The 24,734-nt window shown below is 45.0% G+C and overlaps 1 protein-coding gene across 1 annotated transcript in view; it reads left to right on the plus strand.

The window, feature by feature from the left end:
- The first annotated feature begins 237 nt into the window (after positions 1-237).
- Positions 238-24,734, plus strand: part of LOC135378705 (uncharacterized) — a 32,698-nt gene continuing 8,201 nt past the window's right edge. The window contains exons 1-9 of the mRNA XM_064611799.1: positions 238-249; positions 703-732; positions 13,242-13,277; positions 16,079-16,111; positions 16,170-16,206; positions 16,382-16,434; positions 20,410-20,448; positions 21,835-21,864; positions 22,585-22,629. Coding sequence (XP_064467869.1) covers positions 22,620-22,629 — 10 coding nt within the window. The 5' untranslated portion in view covers positions 238-249; positions 703-732; positions 13,242-13,277; ... (4 more) ...; positions 21,835-21,864; positions 22,585-22,619. The remainder of the gene's footprint in view (positions 250-702; positions 733-13,241; positions 13,278-16,078; positions 16,112-16,169; positions 16,207-16,381; positions 16,435-20,409; positions 20,449-21,834; positions 21,865-22,584; positions 22,630-24,734) is intronic.

A 24,734-nucleotide genomic window follows, 5' to 3' on the forward strand; every position in this document is an offset into this window, starting at 1 on the left:
CAGAGTGCGGGCCGTAGCAGACGGGCGGCATGCCGGTCGGATGTAGGCAGCAGTGACATTCGCCGGTTGAGAAACGTGAGCACAGCTGCGACATGCCTTCCAGGGGGCAGCTTCCGCATACTCCTGATTGGCCGAACATGCATGAGTAGATGCCGCGAAAAATCGTGCACTGTGCGATTGCCAAAAAGCGGAAAGCGACTGGCTGCTTTTTTCGCCCATTGGCAAGGGTACCGCAGTCTCCGCATGTGGGTACGCGGCCTAACGCGTAAAATTCTTACCGCCATGCGGGAGCAGTGACGTTTCGCTTTTCCTTTGCCACACAAAAGCACAATTTTTAGGCAATAGGCTACGCATTGTCGGTAAATACAAAACCGGAGATTGCGTCACGCTCTTGTGACGTGAATAACACTGTCAACGTACACATCTAAAGGGCAGCGGAGCCCGCACGCAGTGGAGTATCGTGAGCAGCAAGCACCGAGCTTGCTGCCGAGCTGCAGCTCGCGGACGGTTTTCACATGTATACCTCATGTCGACCAGCGTCAGTCAGTCGTCTTTATATTGCTGTAGATTCTGATGATTAGTGCTTTTGTGACGCATCAGCATTGTGTGTGTGAATTGTATACGTGAGCCCAATTTTGCAATCTAGGCGAGCAATGGCAACGACTATCGCATCTAAGGGGCAATTTACTTTTGTCTTTCTAGAATCGCATGTAACTTCGACATCTGACTTGGGTAAGTGACATGACTAAGCTTTCATATAGAAGTCACTAGTGCTTAATTGTTTCATTACACTGCATTTTCACTTCGCATGACATTCCCTCTGAATGCTGGCTTCACCTTACTTCAGAAATGCCTTGTAAGATAAGCAATGCCACGGGTCAAAACAGCTGAAAGGAGGAGGAGGAGGAGGTAGGGCGGGAGAGTAAGCCGGAGGCCCCGTGAAACGACTTATCATTGTTTCGCTATCCTTCCCCCAGCGCGGTTATCAGTTTATCATTTTTTGTTTCCCTGATTTTTTTTACCAGACGCCTGCTAAACAAGCTGAAGAAGTAATCTTGTTTCGCCACTTCGGTTGTACGCCAATTTGAAAGCTCGTCGTTTTCGGGCTCCGGGAGTACAGCTTAGGAAAAAGCTTCTGAAACGCTGGTATTTTATATTGAACTTCTCTCCCAAGCTGTGTTGACGGCATAGGTAGATGGAATACAAAAAGCCCATCACAGGCTTAATCACGAACTGTACACCGCAAGCGTTATTGTTCTTAAAATTGGCGCGCGCAGGAGGAGGAGGAGTGTCGTTGGGAGGAACCCGAGAGGTCTGCCTGCCTGATTAGGCGGCATGTTTCTCGGGAAGGGAAAGGTGGTAGAGAGGAGGAGAGGAAAGGGTGAAGTGGAAGACCGAGCGGAATCCGCTCGGAGGGAGGATAGCTGCGTCCATGGGCCGACTTCAGGGGAACTGTGCCGGCATACGCCTATTACACATCTGAGGGAAACCCAGGAAAAACCCCAGACGGCACAGCCGGTCCGCGGATTCGAACTGCGGACCTCCCAGTCTCCACGCGCACGCGTTACCGCTTCGCCACCGGAGCTGGTGGCGCGCGTAGGGCTGGATAAAAAACGGGGATATTGAGTTCTGTCCATGTTGCCGTAAGCTCATTTGCAAGCGGCTTTTTAAAAGCGATATCAGGTGGTCGTGTAACCTTCAGGACGCTTACCAAACAATGCGGCCTTTCTAATACGTGACTACAATTCTGCTATCCTCGTGCTTCCGAAAATCCACCAAAGGGAAGGTTAGTCAGCTAATTTTGGAAATATTCATGTGACACACGAGTACTGTTGGTCATGGAATTTGCATCACGCTGCGTTCGTGCGTATACGAAAACAGAATAAGCATGCCACTCATGATTACGTTATCCAAAGTGTGCAATATTCGATATCCTTTACCCACAAGGAGGACGGCCTCTGGTGGCATGCGGGGTCACCCTATATTTAAAAAGCTACCTCACCCTTTTATCAATGCTTTTCAAGTGACCAAGAGCAGAATAGCAACTACGTTCTTGCACACTACATATGCGTCGTGGCGGAAATGATACGGCCCATAGTATACGGACGTGCTTGATTGATTGACTTGATTGCAAGAAATTAAAACAAAAGCCCACAAAACAATTTGATATAAATAAGCTAAGTTGTTAGAAGCTTTCTTATATCCTCTAATTACTTGCAATACTTTCGTGCAGTGGTTTCGTTAAAATGTAGCTAATTAGCCGTTTAATGAGCTAAAAATCCAGGTTGCTTGTTTGTAGTTCAGCGTCGGAAACATCAATCACTGCAATTCCCAATGCCTTCATAATGAAGATAAATGCGATTTCGAATAGCTCGTGGTGTGCGCGCACCATTCAGTTTTTATTTATTTTTATTTTTTATTTTTCTTTTATTTTTTTGACGGCGCCTTTCTTTGTCACGTTCTGCAGTTCTGCTAGCTCAATTTTTCAGAAGTCAACCGTAATTGAGACTTCCTAATTATTATTCACCGGGCACGCGCCTACTCTCGGTCATATTCCAGCTGTTTTTCTGAAAGCTTACTCTGATATTGTTACACCTGTACTATCGTTTATTTATAATTTGTCACTGAGATGCAATAATTTCCCTAGTCACTGGAAGTCATCCGTTGTGATTCCTATCCACAAGTCAGGAGACCGGCACATTGCGACCAACTACAGACCGATCAGTATTCTATGTGCGCCTTCCAAAGCGTTTGAGCACATCATATATACGCACTTGTCGTCGTTCTTCAAACGCAAGCTCGTTGACTCTCAACATGGCTTCATGACAGGCAGATCTACGGTAACAAATTTGGTATCCTTCATGTCCTCTGTTGCCCCTGTCGTCAGTGCTCGCGGTCAGATTGATGTTGTCTACTTCGATGTATCAAAAGCTTTCGATTTAATGAGTCACGGCGTCCTACTAGATAAGCTATGTACATCCGGTGTTTCTGACCCGCTTGTTGCATTCTTCGAGTCATACCTAAGTCAACGTTCCTGTTCTGTTTTTGTCTCGGGCGCGTACTCAGATGCATATGTCCCCACATCTGGGGTTCCTCAGGGATCCAACCTAGGTCCCCTGCTTTTTAATATTTTTGTGAATGACATGTCATCCTGCCTCAAACATTCTACTCTACTTCAGTATGCGGATGATTTCAAATTAATGAAAGTGATCTCTTCGGTTTCCGACTGCTTACAGCTACAGGCAGATATATCCAATATACTGTCATGGTGCAGTGCCAACGGTCTCAAAATTAACAGCGCAAAGACGAAGGTTGTCTCGTTCACACGCAAGACAAATATCTCAGTGTTTCGATACTTCTCCGACATTGAAATATGTCGTGTTGACAGTATCCGAGATTTAGGAGTTATTTTTGATGCCAAACTGCTATTCCATGAACATGTCACAGCGGTCCGTTCTTCCGCTCTTCGCACGCTGGGCCTCCTGTCATATACATGCAAGGAGTTTCAGACTCCTGCTGTCTTCGTTAAACTATACAAGTCCTATGTTCTTCCTAGGCTTGAATATGCCTCTGTTGCTTGGAACGCACTTTCAGGTACTGATACAAAGCGTCTTGAGGCTGTACAAAAACGAGCGCTTCATATCATACACAATGGCTTTTTACGAAAAAAGTTATTGTATGACTATGACACACTACTGCAATATTTTCACCTTCACCCACTGGCCACACGTCGCTCTATCGCCGACGCCCTATTTCTGTACAAATGTGTCCATGCCCGTGTTGATTCGCCACTCCTGCTGAGCCTCCTAAACTTTTGTATTCCTCGCGCGGCTTTTCGTAATCCACCAGTCTTCTACGTTAAACGCTTCTGCCCCAGCGATCCGATTACCCGAAGCCAAATTCTTCTGAACTCGCTTCCCCCCACATGTGATATTTTCCACACCTCAAGCGCATCCCTTAAACGCGACGTTATTTCTTTCCTTCAGCAGTGAATTTTCAATCGTGATATTCTTTCCTTTGTTTTGTACAGTATATAGTCTCATTCCATCTTATTACTTATGTGCTGCGCGTAATCTATGTATTGTAGTTTTGTTGCTGATATGTCATTGCATGTACTGCGTGGTATACTTGTCTGTAAATATGTAAGTACGTATGCCTGTTATGTTTGTAATGTACCTCTGCTAGTATCCCACTGTATATGTATCATATATATGTCTGTACATAATTATTTGTGCGTTTATGTCTGTATTGTATCCTCTGTGAGTTATGTGTATTGTGTGCGCCAACACCATGGCCTTAGCGGCCGTTCTTGGGCACTAATAAAAATTATTATTATTATTATTATTATATTGCTTCCGTATATATCATATACAATATGGTAGTAGTACTTGCAGTACAATTAAAAGGAAAATCTCTACAATGATATACATGGATGTTTAACGTCCGTGCTCTGTCGGGTCTACAGGGTGTCCCGCCTAACCTATCACGTAATTATATTTGAAGAGGGCGATCAAACGAAAGCGATCTCTACTTTTCTGCTAATTGAGTTACAAACACCAACGTCAAAGGTAGCAGGTAGCAGCCTATATGTAATCGTATTCTGAACCAGTCTATTTTCAACTATTTTTGTTCGTTGCTTTCGCTTTTGCAGTGTGCACGAGTGTGGTGTTTGTCGCACACGGAATCAGCGGGGGGGGGGGGGGGGGGGCTCGTTGTCGAGTCTACCTCCCCATACCTTGGAGTTCAGGCTATTCCACGGGACAACAGGAAGGAAAATGAGAAATACAACACGTATTATGTATGAATGGATAATCAATACAAAGTGGCTTGATACCGCTGGAAGAGCGTAGAAAGAGAAAACAGGCTTCAGGCTTCAGTTCATTTTTCAATTAGTCAGTGGTCAATTTCGACTCAATCATGAAGACTACATCACTCCACACGTACCCAGATCAACACGGCTAAACCACCACCGCACAATCAGCAGTGCAGCATCTCAGTGCAGAACCGACCGCTTCAAATATTCCTTCTTTCCTCGAACCGTCCATGAATAGAATTCCGTCATCTGTTCAGGTCTCACACCTCTCTGTCATGGCATTTGTGAAAGGCATAAATGCGGTTTCGTGATATGACATATGTGCTTCGTTGTAAATTAGTTTCTGTGCCACTCCAACTTGGACCCCTTTAGGGTTTGTAGGAAGGGAGTTGCCTCAGGACAGAAGCCGCCGATATTTCGAACAGACTGTTCTTCTGGGCACCGTCCTCATCATTGGCATGGTATTTAAAGGGTTAGGTGTGACGTGTTCAAAGGTTCATGCGAATTGTGGGTCAACAGCCCGGAGGGAACAAAGGTTCCGTACGGGCTTCTACGGCCGGAGTGAATGGCTGCTTTGTTATACCCCTGTCAGACGTACTGATTTAGTGTCACTTTCAGCGAGTACACTTGCAGTAAGTGTCATTCTTTCGGAGTCACACGGCATCTTTTAGTGGCACTAAATGCAAAGTACACTTACGATGAAGTGAGTTCGCCAAACTCACTTCACTTTGCCTGCGACAATCAAGTACGTAGCCTCCACCGCAGGGATTGCGTAACAAAAAGCTTATTTTTGGAAAAGGAAAGAAACAACCCAATCGGAATTTATTTTTTAACAAATTTCTTAAGACAGCGCTGATTTGTATAAGAAAGACGTAAGGATTTTTGGCGTGATTTACCGGTACTCTCGTTCACAGACTGACCAGTAGAGTTCGTAATCCACTTCGTGGCAGCCATATTTGTTGACATTGCACGGTGGTTAAGTGTTACCGGCGAAATCGCGAAATACTCGCAGTGAAGCACTGAATAATGGAAGACAAAAAAGACAGGGCATCGTGGTCTGAGATAGAAACCTATGCTATCAGAACATGGGAGGCCAAGCGAATCGCGAAAGTGTATGCTGACATCGCGGGCCAGTTGCACGCGCAAGACATAGTAAACACCACCAAAGAGGTGAAGAAGAAAATTGAAAATTTGTCAAATAAATATACTTGTGTTGGTTCGGAACAATTATATTTATGACGTTCAATCGACTTCAACTGCGAAGAAAATCTTTGTGAAATGTTTCTGGACGTAAGAAAAATGATTTTACGAAGAAAGCATGGCGCACTCCCCGAGGTTAGGTGGGAGTTCAAGCTCGCCCATCGTCATCACCATGACTGCTTAGTGACACTGACTTATGCCGTATAGCAGGAGCCTAGTGAAAGTGACATTACAGGACGGAGTGCACTTCAAATAAGTGACACTAAATTAGTACGTGTGACAGGGGTATTAGAGTATGGAGGGGATTATGTGAACGTAGTGATCTAGGCTACAGACCGGTTACAGAAAAATGGAAGGTTCACGAATACGTGGACGAAACGGGACAACAGACAAGAATTGGCAAGCATAGTGAAAGATAAGGAGGTTAGTGGTTACGTGGGGAAAATTCCAGAACGAGCAAAGTTTATATATATATATATATATATATATATATATTAATACAAAGTTGTGGCATGCAATAAAGAAAGCAGAAAGCAGTGGTCATGCAGAACATAACAGATGATGATGGAGGTAGAAGGGAAAATCATATTTTATTTGTGAAGTGTTTCTAGGGTGCCTTGTGATTTGTTGATACCAGACGGGTGAAGAGCGTTGAACTTGTATATGAGATAGGACTCCCTATCACGTCTGTCACGTGGGGATCTAAACCCGGTTTCTAGAATATATAGTTTAATGTTGTCAAAACTGTGACCAGGAACGTTGAAGTGTTCGGCGACTGCTTTGGGGAGTTTGTTGGACGTGTCTGTTCTGTGTCCGGTAAGGCGGTTGTTCATTTGTTGGCCGGTTTCACCAATGTATTGCATAGAGCAGTCGCCGCATTCAATGCAGTACAGTGAACCCTCGTTATTATGGCCACGGACGTTCCCGTAAATTTTGGTCATAACGCGGAATTGTCATATTAACGGGGGGGATTTGCAGAGGTTTCACTGCGTTGTTCCCCAGGGGTATGGTCTTAAAGCGCGTATGTCAGATTATCGGGGGTCGTATTAACGAGGGTTCACTGTATATGACATTGGAGCTTGTGCATGTGAATGCGTGGTTAACGGGGTGGGTGTAATTGCTCGCAGTGCTTTTGATGGAGTTAGCGTGTTGAACGTGCTTGCATGTTTTGCAGCGCGGGAGGTTGCAGGGCCGTGTTCCCGTGTACGGGGCGCTCGTTTTGCTGATTTTGGCATTGACCAAGGAGTCTGCCAAGTTTTTTGCGCGTCGGTATGTCACCTGTATGGGATGGGTGAATATATTGCTAAGTCGGTCACTGCTTTGGAGGAGGGGCTCGTGCTTCTGTAGAATGGCTTTGATGTTTGGAAGTGCGTTGGAATATCTTGTGATGAAGCTTATTTGGCTCGTGTTAGGATTTTTTCGGTTTTCCAGAACCTCGTTTCGATCGAGTGTGAGTGCCTTGCGACGGAATTCGGTTAGGAGGGAGTCTGGATAGTCCCTTTGGGCAAGTGTACTGCAGAGTTCGTCAAGCTTCTCAGCGTAATCTGTGTCGTTTGAACAAACTCTGCGTAGTCTTACACTCTGCCCATTAGGAATTCCAACATTACAGTGGCGCGGGTGGTGACTCTTGAAGTGAAGGTATTGTTGTAAGTCAGTTGGCTTTTTGTACAGGGTTGTGATGAGGTTGCCGTTGTCTAGTGATATTGTGGTGTCGAGGAAGTTAATTAAGTGAGTTGACTGTTGTGATGTGAACTTTAATTATACTTTATTATTATATACTGTATTATTTAATTATATAACTTTATATATATATATATATGTATATATATACAAAGGAAAAATAGCCGAAGCTCTGTAGCTGCACGTTGAGCACATGTTTACAATTTGATCGTGCCCTCCCTCGATATGCCCTCGTGCCCTGCCTGCCCTCGATATATATATATATATATATATATATATATATATATATAATGCAGGTGAAAAAGCCATTAAAGAAACAAATAAATGATACTAGACGTGTTTGAAATTCAAACTTACAGATTAATATGGCTTCTATGGCTGCACGCAGAGAAACATATACTCATATACAGCTCATACTCATATACATACTCATATATACACATATATATACATACTCATACTCATATAAAGCGAAACACGTGTCCTCTGGTGCTGCCGCATCGTTCCATGAGTATATGTTTCTCTGCGTGCAGCCATAGAAGCCATATTAATCTGTAAGTTTGAATTTCAAACACGTCTAGTATCATTTATTTGTTTCTTTAATGGCTTTTTCCCCTGCATTACAATTCACTGGCTTGCACTGTGGCATTGAGGAGTGCTCAGTCACCCTCCCAGGTGTATATCGCTCGCTGAGTGACCCCTGGTTTGCCAATTCGGAACGATGCGCAGCTACCCAGGGCCGATGAGCCGCAAACACGGCAAAACACGTGTCCTCTGGTGCTGCCGCATCGTTCCATGAGTATATGTTTCTCTGCGTGCAGCCATAGAAGCCATATTAATCTGTAAGTTTGAATTTCAAACACGTCTAGTATCATTTATTTGTTTCTTTAATGGCTTTTTCCCCTGCATTACAATTCACTGGCTTGCACTGTGGCATTGAGGAGTGCTCAGTCATCCTCCCAGGTGTATATCGCTCGCTGAGTGACCCCTGGTTTGCCAATTCGGAACGATGCGCAGCTACCCAGGGCCGATGAGCCGCAAACACGGCGAAACACGTGTCCTCTGGTGCTGCCGCATCGTTCCATGAGTATATGTTTCTCTGCGTGCAGCCATAGAAGCCATATTAATCTGTAAGTTTGAATTTCAAACACGTCTAGTATCATTTATTTGTTTCTTTAATGGCTTTTTCCCCTGCATTACAATTCACTGGCTTGCACTGTGGCATTGAGGAGTGCTCAGTCACCCTCCCAGGTGTATATCGCTCGCTGAGTGACCCCTGGTTTGCCAATTCGGAACGATGCGCAGCTACCCAGGGCCGATGAGCCGCAAACACGGCGAAACACGTGTCCTCTGGTGCTGCCGCATCGTTCCATGAGTATATGTTTCTCTGCGTGCAGCCATAGAAGCCATATTAATCTGTAAGTTTGAATTTCAAACACGTCTAGTATCATTTATTTGTTTCTTTAATGGCTTTTTCCCCTGCATTACAATTCACTGGCTTGCACTGTGGCATTGAGGAGTGCTCAGTCACCCTCCCAGGTGTATATCGCTCGCTGAGTGACCCCTGGTTTGCCAATTCGGAACGATGCGCAGCTACCCAGGGCCGATGAGCCGCAAACACGGCGAAACACGTGTCCTCTGGTGCTGCCGCATCGTTCCATGAGTATATATATATATATATATATATATATAAACTTTGCTCGTTCTGGAATTTTCCCTACGTAACAAGTAACCTCCTTATCTTTCACTATGCTTGCCAATTCTTGTCTGTTGTCCCGTTTCGTCCACGTGTTCGTGAACCTTCCATTTTTCTGTAACCGGTCTGTAGCCTAGATCACTACGTTCACATAATCCCCTCCATACTCTAACAAAGCAGCCATTCACTCCGGCCGTAGAAGCCCGTACAGAACCTTTCTTCCCTCCGGGCTGTTGACCCACAATTCGCATGAACCTTTAAACACGTCACACCTAGCCCCAATACCATGCCAATGATGAGGACGGTGCCCAGAAGAAGAACAGTCTCTGTTCGAAATATCGGCGGCTTCTGTCCTGAGGCAACTCCCTTCCTACATCTCTACCGGTTCGCTGGATTTGTACCCATTTAGGGTTTGTAGTATTTTATAAACAAATAAATAAATAAATCATGATTAGGCAGCGATTGTGATCGCCCTCGGGTGCGGACAAAGCGCGTCTCTGCGACTGAGATCAACAACGCAGACACTTGTCACCGTCCCTCTTTTGGCGGACGGTCCAGGTGAAGTACTTGGGCCTATAGCACGCGATTACAGTGCACGAGATTACATTAGTGCTTCGTCACTGGTTCGAGCGGATCATGTGGTGACCAGGCTTTAATATTGCAATTGCAATGTGCTCCCTAAAGTCAATGGTTGAGCAAAGAACTGGTTTCTTAGTAGAAGCCCGGTCGACTAATCCAAGGCCAAAAGTAGAACCGCCCTAAGGCAACTCCCCTTCTTATGAAAATTTGGTGCAGATAAAAGGAAACAGGACGTCCCAGAAAACGTGTAATTGAATTGAAAACACCACAACCTATCAGGTCATGCGGTTAACGGCATTTGTTCTTAATGGGTTTTTGCCACCTCCTGATATGAATGTCGTGTAACGTAAGTGTAATTATGGAAAGATTTTGCGAGCTTAAAGTCGGAAATTTGCCAAGTGAAAGTCACTTTTTTACCCCACCAATATGAAGAGCGTGCCGAATTCACTCAAATTCATAATTGAGAGTGGTATTCATGAGCTATCCCATCGGAAAAATGGCCGAACATCATGCTTTTCAGAGCACCGGACCATAACGCGCGATGACTTTTTGAGCGCAATCGCTCACAGTCCGACGAAAACCAGCCCACAGAGTGCTAGTAGAAAAAGTAGCAGATCCTAAAATTGGGAGAATGAAAGCATTATCCCAGCGAAAGTCGAAGCGCGTGTCCAAGCAGCGAAAAGCAGAGATTTTCAGGAGCTATCCCATCGGAAAAAATAGCCGAACATCATGCTCTACACTCTTAGAAATGAATTTCACCGCATAGCACGCTTCTAGCCTACCATCACATCGAATGAAATCGTTATCTGCCCTGATTTGCTGAAAACGGGAGGCGTATGCCATTTTTGTGACAATTATGAACCGCATAAGTGTCAGAAAGGGCGTACACCTACCGTTTTGAACAAATCAGTGCACACAGCGATATCATTCGAAAATAATAATAATGGTTGGCTAAGAGCGTGCTATGTGGTGAAGTTCATTTTTAAGAGTGTACGAGGCTCCCACAGGATTCGCGTTTTCGACGACCTGTAGGTGGCGCATCTTAACTCCAACATGGCGGACGTATCCAGGTTGTCACTTAGTTTCGATTTTGAGATTGCTGAACTGCAATGTTGATTCTCGATGCGTTGATGGCGAACGAGTATTAAACGCTGCTCATATACTTCTGGCAGGCGTAACCGAGTTGTCCAAAGAGAAGGCTATAGTTGTCGCGTATTATTTGCGAACTTCCTGCGTGTTTGATCAACCACACTTCGTGAAGATGAATTTCACGTTTACCGGTTGCGAGGCCGAAATAGCAAGCAGCGAGTGTCCTGTGCTGCAGGAACGTCAGACACATGCAAGCACACGATATCTGTGCTGATGCTCTCTTACAGATAAGATCTTCTAAGTGTGTAGCGCGTGTACGAATGTACAGGGTGTTACCCTATAAAAGTCTACCCGCGCCGGCATGCCGTACTCGCCAATTACTCAATTCAGGCGGTACAATGTGTTGCCTACGTATAAAACTCATAAGGACATTCCATCATGGTAAATATCGAAGTGATTGAGCACCGTAACGCAAAGTTATAGCTCAAAACGTGAGGTTCCAGTAGTCAAAACAGCCAAGATGGCGCCTCTCAGTTAGCAGACGACATCCCTTTTGGGTGTCGTCTGCTTAGTATGCGTCAGCATTTTTCGTTCCTCACGTTGCTTACTTCTGAGCAAAATACGACAGTTACACGAAAACGAAATGAAAACTGCAGTTCCGTCCGGCTGGCAGGATATGCGACACGTTGTCGTGTGGGGAACAGCATGTCAAGTGCTCTTCTCAACGCCGCCATCTTGTTTGTTTTGACTATGGAAATTGCACGTTTTGAGTTATAACTTCGTGCTGCGGCACTCAATCACTTTGAAATTTACCACGATTAAATGTCCTTATGAGCTTTGTATAAAGATCGCACAATGTGCCACCTCCATTGAGTAATTGGCGAATACGGCGTGGCGGCACGGGTAGACTTTTATAGGGTAACACCCTGTAGTTTAGAATTTATAGGGTAATGTTGCCACATCCGTGTGTCACTGATGCTTATGTTTTTGGGAAACCTTAACGAACGTCGCATTCTTTCTGCATTCTTTCCCAAGTGATTTGACGCGCTGATTCAAATGCAGAGTTACAAAACTGACTTGATATACGTTTTCGCGCTATCCCTTGTGCTTTATTGCACATAATGGCTACTCAAGTTTGAAAAATATTGTTGTGTTTTGCCTAGACTAGGTTTTGCTTCCCTTCCTGACGTGAGTTGCACAGAAGTGTACTTCAGAAAAAAGAAAAAAAGAAAAAAAAAAGAAAAAAAAGGACGTTCATCAGATATGTAGGCAGTACCGCTCCTAGAGCTCTGCCATACACACATAAGCATTGCTGATGTAACAGGTTTGCTGATTTTGCGTCGCTCAATCCATCTCTTCCGAGGATGCGTCAAAGTAGGCGGTGTTCCGTGTGTGGAAAGAAGAAAACGTGGAAAGACAAACTACTGTCCCCTCGGCGCCCATAGTCGCGTTGTGGCACAGAACAAAAGTCGTTTGGTTTAGTTTGCTGGTCGTTGTCTGCACTGTTTCCTTCATCCATGATTTCAACAGCAAAATACAGGTGCAGCTCAGCGACCCATGCGAAAAGCAACAAGTTTTCCGCAAGTGAACGCGGAGTCGTCGGCCGTGTGTACCTGGATCGGCTAGTCCCTTTTTTCTCCGCTGTGCGGCGTCGATTTGGCGAAAAACGCGAATAGCGAACGATGAATTTTTCAACGCAATCTTCGCAGCGAAAGGAGGTTGGAAATACAGCCCACCCCGGCATCGCAGAGAGAGATAACACAGGCATGGCTTATCGCGTCCGACTAAACACAACGGCTCTGCGCTCTATAATCTAGCCTTTCGTTAGAAATGCCAGCCCTGCACTACTTAACCGCATAGCGCGCTCTTAGCCAACCGTCATCTAAAATGATACCGTTATCTGCCCTGGTTTCTTGAAAACGGGAGGCGTACGCCTTTTTTTTTGTGGCACTTATGCTGTTCATAATTGTCACAAAAAAGGCGTACGCCTCCCTATCATTCAAGATTATGGTTGGCTAAGAGCGTGCTATGCGGTGAAGTTAATTTCTAAGAGTGTGGTATGTCGATAGTGACGCCATTTGCGAATGACGTGTGGCAGGGGGGTATTAGTAACATCTACGTCATGTGAGACGCCACACTCCGGTTCAACGTGCCCTTAACGAAAATTTCGTTCTTGTCTTTCAGTGAAGTATTCCGACGAGGAAACGGAAACTGAGCGTGGTAAGTATATGCTGGGTTGCTTTGTTTCGGAGCATGGGGGAAGGCACTTGCAACGTACGCTCTTAAAGGGGCCGTAAACAGGCCACCAAACATTTCTGAAATAATGATGCCCCATGAAAGAACGCAGATCATAATATCCAAATATACATTTCGTTCGGCTCGTGCCAGCTCATTGACCCATATAACTGCTTTCAAAGATGAGTAACCAGCGAGCCTCTCTCCACCACGCATACGTCACATGGCTACGTAGCGTTTTGCCGTCCAATCGGGGGGCCGAGCTGCGCACATGACGTTTCAAATTACCAGCCAATAAACATACTTCGTTATCAGCTGTGAGTCGGAGCGCTCAGTTTATTTGTGTGAAACGACGTTTTGCGCTCCGTGGTTCCGAAATTCAACGTCATGCTGGCGTAAACGTCAACCGTTGGGCTGCTATCACATGACGCGATTCGAACCCGGGTTCCTCCCAGTCACGACATGACATGGCCAGCACGCTATCCACTGTACCACGCGAGCTGGTGACTCGATGCCGCGTGGCTCAATCCAAAGTACGGCAGCCCACTATCGGAACCATTCGAAGATGACGAAGTTGTTCCATCGCGCACCTACCTAAGATTCCGGAACCGTTGTCCCGGATATTCATTCGCGCTCGTGGTGTGCTACGTGCTACTGCCCAGAAAACGTAGTGCGCGTATGATACCTAAATTAATTTAAAAATTTTTCAGTTTGAGGCTGTAACTGTTTAGATTTTGAATAGAAGAGGATTCACGTTCATCTAGTCCAATTCCGCATTTGAAATAAAATCATGCGTGGAACACTCGATCATAATTGGTGAGGAAAGCGCTACGTCAAAATGACGAAAAGTAAGAGCGCGGGGCGGAGCTAAATTGCGAAAGAGTGCAGTGAATATTTCATCCGTATGCAAGCGGCTTTTGTTTTTGAGGGTTAGTAATTGCAAGGAGTTTTCATTGCCTAAAAAAGAACCCTTTAAAAAAGAACTTCACCGCATGGCACGCTCCTAGCCAACCATCATCTCGAATGATATCGTTATTAGCCCTGATTTGTTGAAAACGGGGGGCGTACGCCTTTTTTGTGACAATTATGAACTGCATAAGTGTCACAAAAAAGGCGTACACCGCCTGTTTTCAACAAATCAGGGCTGAAACGAAGTCATTCGAGATGATGGTTGGCTAGGAGCGTGAGTGTACGATGCATCCAGACGAATATCGTGCGAAAACGGAAGTAAAGCGTATTACACGAACTGCCATGGAGCGAAAAAGACGCGAACTTCTCAGCGCCGGATGCCCTGCTCGAGGAGTTCGCCGCGACCGCGATTGCGGCTGAACACGACGCCGCAACGAATCTTCGCCGGCTACTCGTGGGTCTCTAAAAAAAGGGTGTACTCCTTTTTCTTGTCACATTGCCAATTACTCTGAAAAATGAGTTCGCAAACGCTTTATCTCCCTACTGGGGAATAAAAAAGGGGGAGGGAGGAGGAGGGAGTAAGGGAGTAATGTTATGCCCTTGTGGGAGTGAGGAGACTCCACACAGGCAGAGTTGTACGTAACACGTTACTAGTAATTGCATTACTAGTAATCAATTACTTTTTCAGTAATTCTTAACTGAATCAATTAATTTTTTGAGCAAGTAATTTTCCAAGTAATCTGATTACAATTTTCGGTAATCAATTACTGAGTAATCGATTACTTTTTACCTTCTGTCAACAATGGCAACACTTCTCAGCAAGCCAATCTGTTCTTCTGTTCCACCACGAGTTCGACTCGACTGAAGCAATGACGCAGAGGTCACTGTGATGGCCGTCTCTAGTCAACGCGTGTTCCATGCACACTACAGTAATATGATAATCGCTTACAAACGCGACCTACTAGGGCAACAGTAAAATAGGTGACTGTATTGATAAATTGTGCGGACTGAATATAACAATAGTAACAAAACGAGGCGGATGTTTCGACGCGGATGTTTCGGTGTTGTTTTAAATGTGTATATAAATCTGTAATAAACGCGTGTGTGGGTTTTTTATGTTGCTTTCAAATGTATTTGTGAATTTCACTTATCATGTATGTTGGTGTCTCATATTAGAATTTGCAACAAGAGGTGCATGGTTGCATTCACTGCAGGCTTGTTGGATTTGCTATGGTCCACAATTTAAAAGTAATGGGAAAAGTAACGTGTTAAATTCTTAATCGGTAACGTATTGCATTTTTGATGAAGTAATTTGTAACGGTAAAGAATTACTTTTCGCGCAGTAGTAGCAGTAATTGTAATCAATTACTTCGAGAACGTGTACAACTCTGCACACAGGGGACTCCACAAAAGGGAGTGATATATGTGGCAAGAAAATGGAGTACACCCTTTTTAAGAGTGTAAGGGCCTCGTCTACTGCGCCGCTAGAACGCCAGGCATTCTCGGCCGAGAAACATGTTTTAGTGCCTTTCGGTACATTTTTCCAGCAACTCAGTGTACTCTGGTAACAGTGACATAAGAGGGAGATCTTCCGACGCAGACCTTCGCGCAATGGAGCTGGTGCCGACTAACTAGCGGCAGTACGCGCGTGGCAGTCTGCCGTGTGAATTCGCTTCATGGAGGTTAGCCTTAAGGTTGCACCCAACCAGGTAGAGGGTAGAACCAGGTAGATTCATTCCGGATGGTGGTGCCATGCATGTCCAGGGCATGCATGAGCTTACACGTTTGGCTAACTGAGCTGCAGTACACGCACACATACGCCATGTGCAATGCCACATTCCTCTTCGAAGTGCCTTGACCGACCCTTTGTGTTGCAGATCTGACCGCTGAGGAAGGCACACAGGCTACCCGTAAGTAATACTGGATTGTTTATGCGTGAGAGGCATTAACCCTGTTCAAATCATGCAGCGCCCAAGAGGTCCCCTGTAAGAAACAAGAAGCAGCGGTAAGAAAGATTATAGCGATTGGTGTCGCAACTGTTGTACAGTCCAGGAGGAGTGCATCCAGTGCATTCTTTGTTCTTCGCAGTCTGGTTCAGTTGGAAGAGTGCACTTCGTACATGTTCGAAAGCAAATACACATTCCATTGCATTGCATGCACTGACTCAAAGCTTCTTTCAGTTGTACGCCATGGTGGTTGCTCTTCGTAGTCGCGTGTGCGTTCTGCGTGCTGGGTGAGTATTGACTTAGTAACAGAAAGTGTTGTTGTCAACGGTCTGGTTCACGCATAACGTCAGTTGAGCAAGGCACTCCGCCAAATGATCACGCCGCTCAGAATGTTTTATTCATTAAGTGTTTCTGTCTGAGTGATTGGTTCGTGCTATGAATTTCGAAATGTGAGATGCGGTATGAGGGTGGGGGTGATGAGAATGATGACGGGATGAAGGTGAATAAGGCTAGGGTCACTCTGGCTCTATACCCTGCACACGCCATGCAACATAACGTAAGACCGTAGAAGGAAGAGATGAGAAGATGGCATGTATGCGCCAACCATTGCCGCGAGTGTTCGATTCGAAGAAAGGCCTCGTATGCCTTTTACACGATACACGGTAACTGACATAAAAAGGCGTACGCCTCTCCCACTAATCCCGACGAAATTTGTTCCTCCTCGTTGTATATTCTATTCCGCTTGATTACGACTCTGTGCACGTCGGCACCTTAATGAACGGATTAAGGAACATGCAGCTAACGTTGAAAGAATGGCTGGGTCCTCGATACTGGTGAATCACTTACAGGATTGTAAAGGTTGACAGCCTGCCGTGCTTGCGTGGGAAAGCTACAAACACCGAAGGTTGTTTCGGGAATCCTTAGAGATCCCAACTCCGTTTTTGGGAGTACACCCTTCCCGCGTATATCATTCCCTTTTGAGCGTACCGTTACTCTCCTTCTTCAAGGGGGTACCAGCACCCCCCCCCCCCAAAGAGTGTACGGATACTCTCGTTAGGGAATCCAGTTAGCATAGTAATACCCATGAATGCTGTCACTACACGTCACTACACCTAGTGGATTGGGATAGCACTTCACGTGGCAGTAAATACAGCGCAAAATCGGAGGTTGATGCTCGAAAGGCATGTACAAAGTGGGGAAGTCAGCCAAGACCCTACGCAAATCGAAGTTGAATAAGTGATTTTGTTTATTTAGATGTTCTAGGGTCATTCCAGCTCAAACGTCCCGATGATGGCGCTCGACCATCTCCGTTTTCCACGAAAAAAATATATGTTGTCGTCGTCCACGTGAACATAATCCGTGCGAAGTATTTCGCCCGGGGTCAGCACAGAACCGTCGCCAGGGGGCTTCGAATTCCTGCGCCGGGGATTAAAACCATGGTGCGTCCAAGCGGGCGCTATCCAAAAAAAAAATTGGACGCTGTTTTGAAAGGATCACCTTTCACAAAGAACGCGCAAAATCCGCCATGTTGAGCAATTTGACTCGCCGAAAAAGGTCGGTGACTCATATTGGTGGGCCCCAAGAAGGAAAATATATAACATCGAGATTTCTGTGTACGGTGTATTGAGGAAAAAATGCTCCACATGGCGGATTTTGCGCTTTCTTTGTGATAGCTCGGCTCGCGAATTAGCGGCTCGCCGCCGCTGAGATCATGAACCGAACTAGTGTGACCCTTTCGAAACAGCGTCCCGTTTCAATTTTTGGGATAGGTAAAACCGTTGTTGTTCAGCGCCCGCACCATGGTTTTAGGCCGGCGCGGGAGTTCGAAGCCCCCTGGCGACGGTTCTATGCGGACCCCGGGCGAAATACTTCGCACGGATTATGTTCACGTGGACGACGACAACATATATTTCTTTTTCATGGAAATCGGAGATGGTCGAGCGCGATCATCGGACGTTTGAGCTGGAATGACCCTATAAAGTCAACAAGAATCATAAGCCTGTCTCAAACTATGCTGCACCTCTGACTCTCGAGTTAGTGTTTGTTGGTCATACGGTACTCTTGCAATGCATGCGAAAACGAAATATTTCTCAGCCATGCCTTTTTCACGGACTACAAGGCGTTTTGCATGACAAGCAATTGTGTTTGCCATGCAGAGGGTAGGAAGAATTCTCAAAGCAACAGACGCATGTCCGTAAGAATTTGGCTATCAGTGCAAGGGGATAAAACCGAAACATACATTAAACCATGACAGGCGATGTGAGCAATTGAATCACGCATTCATATCAGTTCCGTGAGACAAAAGAGCCAATTCTCCTTCACAAGCACTGGCAGCCACTTCAGAACACTCACAGTAAATAGTCTGGAAACTAAATGTACTAGATCAAACTATTTCAATTGAGTCGAAATATTCGAATCGAATATTATATCGAAATCGAATAAGCAACGTGAAAGCAAGCAAAAGAAAGCAAGTTTCCGAAATGAACCTAGCTGAGTAACTTCCATTTCATGTGTTTCACACAAAGGCTTAACATGAAAAATAGTGGTAAACAATCGACCACATGAGCTCCCATATAGTATACAAATATGCATACAAAATACATGCAAATATTGGTACTATACATACAATACTTAAGCACAGTGATAAACTATTTGAGAGGAGATTAATACCAGTACCATGACTGGCGAAAGATCACATTTAAATGAAATGAACTTTGCAACTCTGAAATAGTCCGTTAAGTGATCTCACAACTAACACTTACGTCCTATATGAAGATGTACTTGCACTGCCTGTCCTATTCGTATTCGAATCTGTCCATGTTCAGTCTGTCTTACTTTTGTATGTCATATTTGAAGTCGTGTCCCCATACTTTGATAAATTTCGCTATTGGTGTGTCAGCATGTTCTGAAGACATTTGAGCTTAAAACGCTAAGCATTTAGTATTCTAGCCGGGCAGGAAATGCAATCACAATGCAGATCACAACCTATAATTGATTTCAGGAACAAAACAATATCCATCACAAAGTGCAGTCGTGTAGGAACGACCTGAAGACACTTAAGCTGTGTCTGTGCCTATTGACCTGTGCTATTTTCTCTCTCTCGCTTTTGTGCGCCTGTGCTTAGAGTTACTCTTATCAAGAGTTACCTTCGCAATGTTACTCTTTCGCAGAGTACGCTGCATGTAGCAGCATCGCTACCGCTGGCTGCTCGGCACCCGCCGCACCCGCGCGGGTGATAATAAACGTTCATTCCAACTCCGTCCCTCTTGGCTGCCGGTTGTCTCCTTTTGCCTTCCTCAAGGCATCCACAAACTTGGTGACCCGGACATGATCGAACATTGCTGTGCACATTGCTGTACAATGGGGTTGCAGTTCTGAATTTTGCTGGATAACTATTCCTTCGTCCCTCAGTTAAAATCAGGTAGCTGTTAAAGCAAACCTGTGAATACTAGAAGCAGGCTGGCATGACTTTACGTGAAAGACTACGATAATATGCATACATAAAAGAAACATCACCCACTACGCCTTTTTCGTAGACTCACTGTAGTTTGGATATAAACAATGCCATCTTCCCCTATGAATAAAACTGCAACTATCAGCACAGTACATGCTTTATGTAATGTCGCGATCATCACATAAAATACGTTGCATACTATGCAAGTTTCTAAAACGTTTATTGGAACGACTTCAACAGACGTGCCTTTCAGTTGAACAACGAAGCAGTGTTACATAATAACGTTCGCGACAAACTAAACGTATGGGTGAGACTCGCCTTTTGAAACAGAACATCACGCAGTTCTTGAGCTTGCATATACAAACACGCATTAGCAGCAGGAAGGCCGAAGTTAGAGCCACTAAATAAGCTACGGAGCTTACCATCGAAGCTAGCCTTCTGGCGCCAGATACTACTGTGAGAGCATGTCTGTTCCGAACAACCTTCATCCGGGTTGCTTCCACTCCCAGTCTGCTAACGGTATATTGGGACAGGAAAGTACACGCAGAAGGGAGTAACAGGTAGCCGTTACCCAGAGTACACCCTGGGTACACCCAGAGTGTAGGGGAAGTGTAGTCTTTTATCCCACCCTTACATTTTTAGCTTTTAAATTGATGTGCTAATAAACTTGTTGCTGGGTCTGAAGAAGACTTTTCTTTGTCTCTCGGTCGTTCAGAACAAGTTCAATGCAGTCTGTGCGATACCGAGCCTCAGTGTATAGTGTATTTTTTTATTCCACGAATTAATATTCTTGCCTTTACAATTCCAGGCATCCTGATTGTGACAACGGCCCTTAACCCCATCTCTCGTAAGTATGTGTGCTACTGCCAGGCACATCGATACCCTTTAGAAGAGCGTATATGGAACACGATTCAGTGACACATCACTCGCTAGCTTGTGAAATTTGGGACGAGGATTGCGTTACTTTCCTTATGCCCCCCAACTAGAGATTAATTTTGGGCGGTAGTCGTCCTGTAGTCCGCTCTGTTTCCATAAAAACGAACACCCGGGAGGTTTCGCGTTAAGCTATTCAGCTATGCTCACAAGCTATACAGTAGATTCATGGTTTTAGTGCCAATTGGTTACAAATGATAGTCGCAGTTCACCATATATGAGAACAATAGGGAGCGGACGCATATGACACATTACGTGCAATGCTGGCTGACTGTACTATGTTCGGTGCAGCTGCCAGCCACGTAACCATAGCATGAAGCCTTTCACAAAAGTTCCTAATGACATATAACGTCCATATATAAACTCCTTATAAAGATCCATCCGACATTCGAATGAGAATATGTAAAGCCATAAAGCCTCCCAGAAGGACCTCCCATAGGAAACGCCTAGACAGTAAAAATGCAATCACACCCCAGTCGCCCAGACGATATTGTTTTGTGCTTATGCTGGAATTAGCCTGAACCGAGCAGGGTCCCATCCTGTACTACCGATGCCTCTCCTCCCCACATCTCTCTCCCCCCCCCCCACAAGCTGCATTGTGTGCCTCATTTTTGGCGTCGTTTATCGGGATTTGTGATATAATTATTTGCGTCTCTGGTATAATTATTTGCGATATAATTCTTTGCAAATCACCAGCAACCAGCGTGCTCCAGCGTGTCTTCGTTAGTGTATTGAATATGCAATAATAGGAACAGTTCAGCGGACCCTAGTACAGCTCCAGTCAACCTTAACAATAAGACGTTCCCGAGCGTGACTACAGCAACCCTCGTGGAAATTATTCTGTTCCACCAATGCCCCCACGTTAAGGTTGACGACAGTTGTACTAATTGTCACTGAATATTTTTTTATTTTTCATTTTATTAAACTGACAACATCGTAAAGCTCCAGATTACACTACCTCCACTGTACTGCGCTTGCCACTGCGTCATACTGCTGCTATATTAGCTTTTCTGCACGCACGATTTGAACTGCCATCCCCACCTTTGCACGTGCGGTATCGTGCAATGGTCGTGCGCGTGTCACATCCCTCTCTTCGTTGCCATCCCTCTCATCCGCAGGTACAGTGCGGCATCGTATAGACGTAGCTGTTGTTTTGCTAAGAGAACAGGGAAAGTCATATACTCTAATGTCGTACACGACGGCTAATGCATGAATCGTATAGATGCTTACTGCTGTGGACTATACATTTGTGCATCTCTGTGGTGGTACCTAAAATAAAATGCATCCTTTCTTTATTTAGCACCCGCAACAGCCTCAACTACGTGCGCAGGTAAGGATATCGTCCCGTAGTAAAAGTGAGTAGTAAAAAGAGTATAGTAATAGTATGGAGGGTGTTGCAAGCGGTTTGCACGAAGTACGATTCATTAGACTAATACCCTTAATTGAATTTCGCATAGGAATTCACGGCCACAACATGTTACTGCAATAATTTTCCCAATTATGACAGCATGACAGCATGAAACTCAGGGCTCTTAAAATGCTCATAATTGTCACAAAAAAGGCGTACGCCTCCCGTTTTCAACAAATTAAGGCAGATAACGATATCATTCGATATTATGATCGACTAGGAGCGTGCTATGCGGTGAAGTTCATTTTTAAGAGTGTATTCACAGCCATCAGTTACGTCCACACCGCACACTGAAATGGTGTGTTGTGGCATGGGCACCAAAGTTACCTTTCCTTGGCAAAATCCTGAGTTCAATTTAGCTAATCAGACTAATTAATGACGTACACTTACAGGAAACATCTGTTTGGGTGGCAAAAGCCTCAACAAGTGCCGTGCCCTTAATAGTGCAACACCACGTATATATTGAGTAAATACAAAGTGGCAGGGCAATGTAAGGTGCGACACAGGAATTGCACGACCACCATGAATGAGTACCAGGTGGTCAAAACTGCACAATATTTGCTCATGCTTTCGCCAGTATCAAGTAGTGTTTCGCATCAAATATGTTGATATATGTTTCATTGAGCATCATTTTTTTTACAGTTACGCAAATCTTCACTGGCTACGTAACAACGCAAATGGGCGAAGGTGAGAATCAATCTCGCTGTTGTCCAGGAGAGCGTCACTTGTGTGTTCGCAGGGCATAACCATAGTCTCTCTAGTGTCAGTTGGCGTTGGGACGGCGGCTGCTGCATGGAGGCGTGCGTGTTAGTAGCAAGGGGAAAGCCCATGGAAGCGGACATCTTATAAAACCGCACGCAGTACTGCAGCATCGCAATACTAGAGATGGGACGAATCCAGAATTTTTCGAATACGAATTCGAATCCAAGGAAGGTTCTACTTTCGAATCCTTGTTTGTTTAACGAAGAAAACATACACAATAGTATAGTAGAAAATATACTATAGTACTATGGTAGTACTATAGTAGTATAGTACTATATTGCGAAGTTGGCCTTTGAGCAAATATTGGCAAATTCGGCGTGCAAAAAAAAGGGGGATTGGTGAGACGGGTTACGGATCCGAATTTACCAGTGAGGTACTGAAAGTATAACAATGGTAATGGTGCCGTGATGTTACACGTAATGTGTGTCAGCCTAGTTTTGTCGGGACATGTTGCACATGCCGCAGGGTAGGACTACCACCTCAGGAAGTCCGGAAATTTCCGCTTCCCTTGTGACGCCGCTGCACATGTCTCGAAAGCATTGCTCCTCACCCCCTCCTCACCTCCTCTCTTACTATGGCAACTTTCACGCGCGATAAACAAAAAACGCCCTGGAGATACTTTCAGTATTGGTAGCCGGGATAACGATTAGTACCTAGGTGCTAAATTCGGATTCGTAACTCGTCCACCAATCCCTTTTTTGCACGCCAAATTTGCCGATGTTTGCTCAAAACGCCAACTTTGCAATTTTGTAGAAAATAAACCATATGTTACATGACCTAAAATATTTTTCTGTGCAATGTATTGGTATCAACTGATTTTCGCCAACTGTTGCTAAGGGAAAAAATCCGGACTTGGCTCAATGTGCGCTGACTTTGCTTGTCCAGTACGTTTTAAGGCTTGAGATAAGGAAGCTGTCAGAGATGACACTATCCTTCCTTAAAACGACCTAATGCAAATTTTTACAGCCTTATTAAGCCCACCAGCGTCAAAGTGCGACCTGGTTCTTCGCACGGGGCCGACATTCGATCCCGACCTACGGCCGTTTTAACCTAGGTACTCATGTCCCAACACCACATGTTTTTTTCTCTGAAATCGGCGTTGGTCGAGCGACACCACTGGGACATCTGGGAGCTGAAATAACTCAATGGTGTCTAGTAACGTTGGGCAGTGGGAGTTCGAGGTTCGAATCCCACAGGCTCCGCCTCATGGCGTGCGTCATATGTCACGTGAGGAGGGAAAGAGTAAGAGATGGGGCGGTAGGGGACCAAAGACGGGGAGGTCAGATTGGAATGTGCCCGGCACCAAAACTGTTTGCAAGTAGGGCAAATTATGCGATTTCTTTGGGAGTTCTAACTTAAAAAAGGTATTAAGAGCGGTCATATGTACGCAGTCCGTCAGACTGAGAACGGGATAAACATTCCGTTAGATGTTCAGCACGTCATGAAATTGCCTGTGTAATGCTGTCCGAGTCGTGTTACCCATTACAGCTTCTCGAATACTTCACATTACTTGACTTCACTTTTACTTGACTTCACTTTTACTTCACAACATAGCGGAATCTCTGTGGTACAGAGGAAGTCCGATATGAAATTTAGCACAATACAAAAAGCATTTGCTACACCTCACAAAATAGTATAGATTGTCATAGCTATGTGTAACTTTTGTACGCGTTTCCTCTCATACGAACCTTTGTGAAGGTCCTGTGGCTACCAGGGGTAAACATCCCATGTCTCCCAAACTCCTCTATCGTTTATTGTTGCCAGATACAGAGAAACTCTTTCATTACATGAAATACATTAATCATATGTATCTGCCTCTCAGTCTATCGGCTTCCCCATTTTGGCCGGGGAAGTGCCAGTGCCGTGTATTACGGCTCTGGCTCGTGGAACCGGTGAAACTCGGATACTTCCTAGTTTCGCTCGAGAGGAAGGAGCACCTGAATGCACTCAGTGTAGCGAACCTCTGTCGGTTGTACACACTCACCTCATGTCCATCCAACAAGGCTATGAAGTACTACGCGTAACCTTAT

The sequence above is a fragment of the Ornithodoros turicata genome, chromosome 1, assembly GCF_037126465.1.
Source record: "Ornithodoros turicata isolate Travis chromosome 1, ASM3712646v1, whole genome shotgun sequence".
NCBI classification, from domain to species: Eukaryota; Metazoa; Arthropoda; class Arachnida; order Ixodida; family Argasidae; genus Ornithodoros; species Ornithodoros turicata.